At 42.6% G+C, this 10,581-nt stretch overlaps 1 protein-coding gene across 3 annotated transcripts in view; it reads left to right on the forward strand.

Moving 5' to 3' along the window:
• The window catches only part of abr (ABR activator of RhoGEF and GTPase), a 90,093-nt gene extending 80,048 nt beyond the window's left edge, over nucleotides 1–10,045 (forward strand). For all 3 annotated transcript variants that reach the window (XM_079449003.1, XM_079449004.1, XM_079449005.1), the window contains exons 17-23: nucleotides 5,159–5,218; nucleotides 5,300–5,409; nucleotides 5,506–5,645; nucleotides 6,619–6,753; nucleotides 7,023–7,128; nucleotides 7,379–7,529; nucleotides 8,792–10,045. In XM_079449003.1, the coding sequence (XP_079305129.1) occupies nucleotides 5,159–5,218; nucleotides 5,300–5,409; nucleotides 5,506–5,645; nucleotides 6,619–6,753; nucleotides 7,023–7,128; nucleotides 7,379–7,529; nucleotides 8,792–8,881 (792 nt within the window). In that variant the 3' untranslated portion in view covers nucleotides 8,882–10,045. The remainder of the gene's footprint in view (nucleotides 1–5,158; nucleotides 5,219–5,299; nucleotides 5,410–5,505; nucleotides 5,646–6,618; nucleotides 6,754–7,022; nucleotides 7,129–7,378; nucleotides 7,530–8,791) is intronic.
• The last annotated feature ends 536 nt before the right edge of the window (nucleotides 10,046–10,581 follow it).

A 10,581-nucleotide genomic window follows, 5' to 3' on the forward strand; every position in this document is an offset into this window, starting at 1 on the left:
CAAACAGATCTTGGCCTCCATTGACTACCATGGTAGGAAAATTTGCTACTATGGGAGTCAATGGTGGCTGTTTGGTTACAAGCATCTTTCTCCGTGTTCATCAGAACAAAGACATTCATAGTCAGACAAGAACTGTTTAGCTCCGACGGTTGTGAATGTGTGCAGCTGTGTGTGCTTGTGTTGAGATGTGGGACGTGTCCTGCCAGCACTCTGAACAGTCGTGTGTGTAGGATTTCTGGATACTTAAACAAGTGTTTTAGACACCGCTATCAGTTCCCCTCGGTCAGGTCAATACTCTCACTGATCCACTGACCCGGGACTGACCGTAGAGACAGATTACACATAAAACCCCTCGGCTTTACTGTACTCATCTGATCCTGGACCTGTCACTCTATGAAAAATGGGCACAGCACGGTTACCCAACCACAGATTTGTGAACTTGAAGGAATTTGTGATAGAACGGCAGGGGTTTGTGGGATTGCGATGGATGAAATACATTTACAATAAAAAGTGTGATTTTAAAGAATACAATCAAATATTATATTATATTTTGTGTGTGTTGTAATGCGTTTTATGATGTTGTTTTGTGTTGTTATGTTATGTTTTATTATATGTGTGGTTTTTTGTTTTGTGTGTTGTTTTGCTTTGTTTCATGTTAGGTTATGCTTTGCTTTGTATTTTGTTTCGTTTAGTGTTATGTGTTGTGTTGTATTTTGTTTGGTGTTATGTTTTGCTTTGTTTTGTTTTTGTGTTTTGTTTCGTGTTATTTGTTGTTTGTGTCGTGTCTCGCTTTGTGTTATGTTATGCTTTGTGTGTTATGTTACGCTTTGCTTTGCTTTGTGTGTTTTGTTTTGTGTTATTTCATGCACAATCTGCACAAGCTTTGTCTTCTGTCATGTATTGAAACAGAGCCGTGTCTGTTGATGTTAGACGCATTCAATCACTCATATTCAGAGACTGGTGTCATATATAAACACACATAATCACTAAGTACCAATTAGATGTTTAAACAAACCTCATTTTGAATCTCCGCAGACCTTCTATTATACTTTTAAAGGCATTGAAATGCACTTTAGCTCTGAGCTTCTCTCAGGTGAACATGTTGTTAATCTCTGGAGATGAGCTCGTATCTTCTGTCTAGCCTTCACAAATGGAGCTTACAAGTTAATAAGTGAAGCGCTGATGAACCTTGTTCCTCCGTAAAGGCCTTTAAATGCCAGCTATATGCTAATGCCTGCTTTTATTCCTCACATTAATCTTCCGTTGGCACCAGACCCTACGAGGGGCGAGTGAACCCCCTCACGTCCTGAACAGGGCTCTGATTATTGGGCTGATGATGTAGAGAGGGTCAGAGGGTGATTCTGGATGTTGGGAGATGATGGCTCAGCTTCTTTGCTCTCTGTGTTTCATTGGCTCATTCTCTCCTTGTTTTATTTGTGTTTACGTAACGTGTTCGTGGTTCAGTTTTAGCAGATAGGTGTTAGTATCTGTTAGTCGAAAGTGGTTCACATTTATAACCAAGGAAAGCATTAGCGTCTGATGTTGAACGCCTGTTAACATCTATTGTATTTATTATTTATGACCGCTGAATTTCTAAAGGGAATTGGAGAAGTCAAGAGTGTTATTTAAAACTCCACAAGAGCTTTACATGTTTAAGAACTGTCTACCAGCAAAATAAACAGTATATAGAAACAAGTAGATTAGTTTCACATTTTGTTATGATGATGATCATTCAGAGCCGATCTTTGTCATGAGCAACGTTCATTTCTGTTTCCTGGGAAAGGCCTGTTTCAATCCGTCTCATATCCTAATGGATCATAACACAAAAGAAAACGTTAGTCTGCTATTTATATATGATGTTGCTGAGCTTTGCTATACAACTCAACCTTGTGTTGGTCGATTCAGTACACAGCATTGTCTGTATGTTTTAAGATGAACAAAGCTATTTTATTATTTTTAATCCTATAATATTACAAATAATAATCCTAAATATAAATGAATAGAATGAGATGAATAGATGTGTTTTTGTGCTTGTTAGTATCATGTTTGTATGTATGCGCGTGCTTCTGTATGTTGGTTAAGACAAGGGATGGGCATAGCGGCAAGTTTTACTGGAGGAAGGAGATAATTGATTTAGTTGTGATCAAACAGACGTCTGTAATTGTGACGGAGGGAGAAGACTGGGAGCGTGTTCCTGCAAACATGACCTGCTCCGTGTATGAAAAAGGTTTCCAGACAGTGTTTGGTGCAATACAGAGGAAAGAACAATGATAACAAAACCACACAAATACATTTGTATATTGAAGCGTGTGGAGAGCGAGAGAGAGAGAGACGGACGGACGGAGAGCGAGAGAGAGAGAGAGACGGACGGACGGAGAGCGAGAGAGATAGACGGACGGAGAGAGAGAGAGACGGACGGACGGAGAGCGAGAGAGAGAGAGAGAGACAGACGGACGGAGAGAGAGAGAGACGGACGTACGGAGAGAGAGAGAGAGAGACGGACGGAGAGAGAGAGAGAGACGGACGGAGAGCGAGAGAGAGACAGAAAGAGAGAGAGACGGATGGATGGAGAGAGAGAGAAAGTGAGCGAGACTGAGAGAGAGAGACGGACGGACGGAGAGCGAGAGAGAGACGGACGGAGAGAGAGAGAGAGAGAGAGACGGACGGAGAGAGAGAGAGAGACGGAGGGAGAGCGAGACGGATGGAGAGAGAGAGAGAGAGAGACGGACGGAGAGCGAGAGAGAGACAGAAAGAGAGAGAGACGGATGGATGGAGAGAGAGAGAAAGTGAGCGAGACTGAGAGAGAGAGACGGACGGACGGAGAGCGAGAGAGAGACGGACGGAGAGAGAGAGAGAGAGAGAGACGGACGGAGAGAGAGAGAGAGACGGAGGGAGAGCGAGACGGATGGAGAGAGAGAGAAAGTGAGCGAGACTGAGAGAGAGAGAGACGGACGGAGAGCAAGAGAGAGAGACGGACGGACGGAGAGAGAGAGAGAGAGAGAGAGAGACGGACGGAGAGAGAGAGCGAGAGAGAGAGAGAGAGAGAGACGGACAAAGAGAGAGAGAGAGAGAGATTGACGGAGAGAGAGAGAGAGAGTGAGCGAGACTTGAGAGAGAGAGAGACGGACGGAGAGCGAGAGAGAGACGGACGGACAGAGAGAGAGAGAGAGACGGACAGAGAGAGAGAGAGAGAGACGGACAGAGAGAGAGAGAGAGAGACGGACAGAGAGAGAGAGAGAGACGGACGGACAGAGAGAGAGAGAGAGAGACGGACAGAGAGAGAGAGAGAGAGACGGACGGAGAGCGAGAGAGAGACGGACGGACAGAGAGAGAGAGAGAGACGGACAGAGAGAGCGAGAGAGAGACGGACGGACAGAGAGAGAGAGAGAGACGGACAGAGAGAGAGAGAGAGAGACGGACGGAGAGCGAGAGAGAGACGGACGGACAGAGAGAGAGAGAGAGACGGACAGAGAGAGAGAGAGAGACGGACAGAGAGAGAGAGAGAGACGGACAGAGAGAGCGAGAGAGAGACGGACGGACAGAGAGAGAGAGAGAGAGACGGACGGACAGAGACTGAGAGAGAGAGACGGACGGACAGAGAGAGAGAGAGAGAGACGGACGGACAGAGACTGAGAGAGAGAGACGGACGGACAGAGAGAGAGAGAGAGACGGACAGAGAGAGAGAGCGAGACGGACAGAGAGAGCGAGAGAGAGACGGACGGACAGAGAGAGAGAGAGAGACGGACAGAGAGAGAGAGAGAGAGACGGACGGAGAGCGAGAGAGAGACGGACGGACAGAGAGAGAGAGAGAGACGGACAGAGAGAGCGAGAGAGAGACGGACGGACAGAGAGAGAGAGAGAGACGGACAGAGAGAGAGAGAGAGAGACGGACGGAGAGAGAGAGAGAGCGAGAGAGAGACAGACGGAGAGGGAGAGCGAGAGAGAGACGGAGAGAGAGAGCTAGAGAGAGACAGAAAGAGAGAGAGACGGATGGAGAGAGAGAGAAAGTGAGCGAGACTGAGAGAGAGAGACGGAAAAATGACAAATCAGTGAAAAAGAGCAGAGAACGAGGACTGAGATGTTCTTTCTGTGACTCTGTGCTGAACACCTGATCATCTATTTGACAAAACATTACAGAGTAAAACATGTGTTAAGATGTGTAGCTCAGCATTACCATAGTATTCTTACCCAAGTAATGTAAAGTACTGTGATATGATGATGTACTATAGAAGTCAGTTGATGTGATCACCACAGACGAGCAATGAGACGAGAGGGTCAGATGAGGCAGTTCTAGACGTGTCATGAGCCTGTGGTTTGATTCCTTATATTTGGAATAAAGTGCTGTGGGGATTTCTGGAAGGTAAAGCTCAGGTAAGGTTTTTGAAGCCTGTGTATTTTGGATCTATAAACGCACACGTTGTGCTGTATAGGAAGTAATGCAGATTGAGACTGTGAAATACTTGGCTACAGAAATAGTTTGAAGGATTCTTTGTTTACACCAACAAAACACAACTCGACACTACACACAAAGCGCAGATTTCTGACAGAGAGCTAGACTGGTTTATTTTTGTGCGCCTGCATCTTGTACAGTACATGAGTGTCTGTGTTTGATTGACAGGTTAGTTGTAGAGATGGGAGTCATTCTCATCATCCATCTTCTTTGTGGCATGGGAAAATGTGTCGTGTGTGTTTTCCTGTGAGATTAGCATTTTGATCTCTTTCTGTCAGAGAAAAATGTCTTAAGGATTGAGAAATACCCAGGTACCCTATTGTTAATCAAGTTGTTTATGGTTTGTGTATGAATGTCATATTTTATTTCTTATATGCCTTGCTAATAGCTTGAATGTTAAAAGCGCCGTGTTATTTTATCTTGATATGTTTACAGTCTTGTTTATACAGGAGTGTCATAGAGTAACTTTATCCGATGTTTACAGTACAAATTTTCAAGGATGATAAAGAAAAAAGTTGTTCTTTTTTTTGAGAAAAGGCGGTCTGGGAACTTTTCAGCAAAAGGATCATAACATTATGAATCTTCTTGTCCTTTAAAGTCTCTTACATTTCAGTGTACATGTTTTTGTTCATTTATTTCTGAAATTACAATGAAATGAAGCCAAACAGTGTGTTTAACACTGATGTCTCTCTCTCTGTCTGTCTACAGCTGGACCCACAGACCGTTCAGTCCAAAAACTGGCACATGGATGTCATAGAAATGAACGGGGTACAGATTTATTTCTCATCAGAATAACGTGTCTACACTCCCTCGTCTTTTGTGTGATGCTCATGTGCTGTTTCTCCTCAGATCAAAGTCGAGTTTTCCATGAAGTTTACAAGTCGAGACTTGAGCTTGAAGCGGACGCCGTCTAAAAAACAGAGCGGCGTGTTTGGAGTCAAAATCAGCGTCGTGACAAAGTGAGTAAAGTTCTGAGCCATTAACATTCATGTTACCTGTTGAATATTACACGTGTCTCTGTCGTTCCCTGTCCATCATGTTCTGTGTTTGCTCAGGCGCGAGCGCTCCAAGGTGCCTTACATCGTGCGTCAGTGCATTGAGGAGGTGGAGAAGAGAGGGATCGATGAAGTGGGCATTTACAGAATCTCAGGAGTCGCCACAGACATCCAGGCTCTCAAAGCCGCTTTTGACACCAGTAAGAGATTTTCAGCCAATCACACGTCCTCATACGAGCGCTCGAGTGACTCAAAATAAGGGTTCACAATTGCGTGACACAAATGTGTGAGGATAGTAAGTCGATTTTAAGTGTGTGGTTGTTTCTGGACTTAAAGAGGAGGAACGCATTGACACCACATAATGAAACAACAGCGTATGGAAAAGATTCGAGAGGTTCACACAGTATGCTCTTGCATTGAAAAGTAGTTTGACAAAATGCACTGCTGGGGTCTCCATACTTTCTGTAATTGTATACTTAAAATAATCACATTTATTTCCATTGAAAACTTTTTTTTATATTTCTTCCACGTTTTTGAATAATGGTAACAATAGGAATTATGTTCTGCCTAAAGAAATCGAATCTGTCATATTCAATTCCGTCACCCTGTCCAAAATCAACATTTTATCATTCAGCTTCTTAAAGTCTCATCTCAAGATGATTTTTAAGGTCTATTAAGTGATGCTTTTTCATTATTTGTCCCAGTCATCAATCAAAAAAATAAATGTGAAATTATACACACTATTATAGTTTTATCATAAGCACACACCTTTAGATTACGTCAGTTTTAAGATCATGAAAAACATTGCGGCTTTAAAACTTTTTATATCGACAAATAGACCCCCAGAGCGCTTGATTTCTTGCATGGCTGAAGATAAGTTCCCGTGTTCGCATGAAGGTTTTGTTCCTAAAGTTCGGTTTTGAGTCTTTCTCGGTTATTTTCAGTCTTCTCTGTGGTCATGTGAGGTCACTGTGTGTTCTGTTTAAAAACAGCAGCAGTGTTATGGGAAAGGCCATACAGGGCCGGACCCTCCAGCTGCATCAGCTGCTTCTATAAACACACACACTGATTCCACAGCAGTATAGTCAACAAACAAAATGTCATATTTATAATCTTGAGTGTTGCTAACATCATTTATTCTGACTGCTTCGTGTCATTTACTCTCTTTCTTAGACACCAAAGATATCCTGATGATGTTGAGTGATATGGACATTAATGCCATAGCAGGGACGCTGAAGTTGTATTTCAGAGAGCTGCCAGAACCTCTTCTCACAGATCGGCTGTACCCGGCCTTCATGGAGGGCATTGGTATGACCTTTCACCTCTGTTACACCTATTTCAATCACATTAGGATTCAAAGAGTCGCACATCTTCATGTTTTTTAACTTTGTGGTTTTGTTTATTCGGTGGAAAACAAAACACAATGTGAGGAACTGACAGGCCCGGTCACCATTAACTCTCAATGAAAGTGATTGTGACTAAGCTCGTAGCCTGTTAGTAAAGTCAAACGGGTTTACATCAACGTGAAGCCAAATAAACATCCTGAATTTGACATTTGTACATGCTCTTCCTCACAGCCCTGTCAGATCCTGCAGCGAAGGAAAACTGCATGATGCATCTGCTGCGCTCACTACCGGACCCAAATCTCATCACGTTCCTCACCCTGCTCGAACATCTGAAGAGGTGAGAAGGTTTAGTTGGCGTCACAGGGTTCTGGATTTTTTTACTGTAAAAACTGCCAGAATTAGCTCCAATCTGTTAACAAGTAGAGTCTCGACTTGAGAAATACTCTTAATATAGAACTCAAAAGGAGAGTACCCAGAACACACTGTGCTGCTGAGGACACCTGCTGGCCGACTGCCCACATCACAAGATTGAACCGGACCAATAACACACTGTGAAATGTTTGACGTTGTGTGTCTTTTTGTTTCAGGGTGGCAGAGAAGGAGCCGGTGAATAAGATGTCATTGCATAATTTAGCCACGGTGTTCGGTCCCACCCTCCTGAGACCCTCAGAGTCCGAGAGCAATAAAGCTCACCTCACGCTCGCCTCCGACATCTGGAGCCATGACGTCATGGCACAGGTCAGAACGCACTTTAAGACATGCAAATATACAGAAACAACAGCATGTACATTTGAAGTGGTCTGTTGTGCTTCAGGTAGATAGGGTCATATACAGGTTTTGAGGGTCAATAAATGGTGACAGAATTTGTAACTCTGGGTGAACTGTCCCTTTAAATACCTATTTAATAAAAACACGGTTTTAGAGTCTTGGAAGTCTGTTACACTTTTGAATCATTTGTGTGTCATATATCATATTAATGGGTTGTGGAGTGTAAACATCGACCGTGTGTTTGACAGTTTAAAGATCTCATCCGCTGCTTATAGCCGTTTGCTGCGTTTACTTAACACATCATCATCAGAACCATGATACTGTGATATTAGAGTTGAGATATTAGAGACGCCACTGAAGTCTTCAATCTGTCATGTTAAAGCTGTGTTAGTGCAGACGGTGAGACTAATAGTCGTTGTTTTTCCTCTTTAGCTATTGCACAAAGTGTTTGAAACTTAACTTACACAAGCAACTAATTCATCTTGTATCAGTGTTTACATTTACGCATTTGGCAGACGCTTTTATCCAAAGTGACTCCTATACATTTATACATATGTATCTGCAATCCCCTGGGATCCAACACACAACCTTGCGTTGTTAACACAATGCTCTTACCACTGAGCTACAGGAAAGCAGTGTTGCTGTTATATTCTGTGTATTGGGTCTGTGATATCCCACAATCCTTTGCGAGTAGCTCATTGATCTGTTTGAAAGAAAAATGACACCTGATAAAGTATTTAAGAGGAGCACATTTATTCCTCAGTGGTCGATGAATATTTTCTGGGTTAGGCTCACTTGGTTTTGTTTGGTGATGTTCATCCCAGTTCGCTTTCTATCGTAACTGATGTTACCCACAATGCATTGCAAGTGGCAGGGGTTTAGTGATTCTACTTTTAGTTCATAAATAAAACTTTTGTAAATATCAAATGAAACCATTAAACGTGAAATTCTTGATGGTCACAATGTCGTCTAGGCAACAGAGGTCATTTTTATCATGTACCTGCAGACCTCACACTTAAATCTGCTTCGCCGTTACAAATGGAGTACACGTTTAGGGCATGGAATAAATAAGGGAACTAGAATGAAGCACTTGACTCATGTTGTCTTGTGAAGGAGTGAGAGCACCATCTAGTGTTCTGGATGAAAGCTACTGACAGTTCTTAAGAATCTTATAAGCAGGTGTCATGATGTTAATCTTTCTTTACTCATCTCCATTTTTCTGTGTTTTCCAGGTTCAGGTATTGCTGTACTATTTGCAGCATCCACCCATATCCTTCGCTGAGCTGAAGAAGAATACACTCTATTTCTCAACTGACGTCTAACTCCCGTGCTCCCGAACATCATCTGTTTTTTTATTTTGTACAAAGTCAACGGATCAGCAGGGAGCAGAGAAGAGACTGTGTCCATCCCCCTGCACTTATCGTCTTCGGTCAAGGGTCTTCGTATTGGGAGTCCACGCCTCCAACCCGGTGAAGAACTGAGGAGGAACGTCTCGCGCGAGACCGGGATGCAGCATCATCTTTTAGAATTTTGCACTTATCACACTGGTGTCCTGATACACACAAACACACAACACAGGGATGTTGCTTCCAGGTGCATGCTGGGATGTCTGCGTCTCGCATGACGGCTCCTCTAAACCTCAGTTCAGTGATCCCGGAGCTTGAAGCGACATGTTATTAAACTCTTGTTTTTTTTATTCCAAGAGCAATTCCAGTAAACAGCAGCATTTACATGTTTTATCAATATTATTTGTTTGATAGTTTTTCATATGTTTTTGTGCATGTGATAGAAGGACGGTGTGATGTGTGTGTGTGTGTGTGTGTGTGTGTGTGTGTCTGTGTACGTGAAGAGAGAGAGAGAAAGCTAGTGGACATATTTCTGCACGAAACACTGAGATGGCAGACCTTCCTTTTCCAAGGTAATCCCGGTCAAAAATTGTCCTATTTATTATGAGCGTGTTCTGTTAATTGTGCCTGTACAGTTCAGTAAGCCTAGAGCAGGTGATATTTCTTGTTTATTTTAAACTGTGGACTAGAAACTCTTAACAGTTAAAGCCAGAAGTCACGGTACAGTATGCAGCATAGTGACAGTGCTTGGTAAAATGAAAACGTGATTTAGAGAGAAGTGAGCGGGCGTAAAATCTCTGCCACTTTTGCATGTTTGGCTTGTCTGATAAACAGTGGCCAGGTGAACTGAGAGAACTGGTTTCAACTTTCTATTCGGGTTTTATTTCATTGTTTCATTATTATTTGGATTCCACTGCTGACAGAACAACAACTTTTCTGCTTTTAAGCCAGTAACGTACATCACAAGCACTGTTACAGTAGATCGCAGACTATTTGATATTTTAATATAAGAAGCGAAAAACTGCTGTATTTTACTTCTGTCGGAAAGATATGCTGTGTTAATAACAAGGATAAATGTTGATGTGACCTTTTTTCCCCTTTTTAGTAAAATAAATAAAAGTGTACCATTAGCACTGCAAGGTGTGTTTGTCTGTGGTGTCGCGTGAGAACACGATTGATTGTGTGAATGACTAGGATCTAATTCATTTTAATGTCACATCACGAATATATACACACAAGATGCACACAACGTTAAGATTGTACACACAAGTTATACAAACGAACACGAAACGGGGGATGGCAGACGTGACATATGTGATACTGTTAAACCGTGTCCACCGGGGAGATAGTGTCCGATTATACATATATATTTATTATATACATATAATAAATATTAAATTGAGCAATAGTATTGTTGAAATGACACATACTATTGTTAATAATCTATTTTGTAGAAAGAAAATGTGTTTAATACAAAGAGCTGACTTCTTCTTTGCACTAATTCAAAGAAAAAAGTGAAACTATGGTCAGTTTTTGTAACTCTGCTATGATTTCACTGATCCGGCCCCTCGAGCTCAGATTAGGCTGCATGCGGCCCGCAGACTACACTGAGTTTGACCTGACCTGACCCAGAGTCATCTTAAGTGTGGCGTATGCACCTGCGCCCGTGTCTCTCA

This window comes from Barbatula barbatula (assembly GCF_947034865.1).
Source record: "Barbatula barbatula genome assembly, chromosome: 2".
Lineage (NCBI taxonomy): Eukaryota > Metazoa > Chordata > Actinopteri > Cypriniformes > Nemacheilidae > Barbatula > Barbatula barbatula.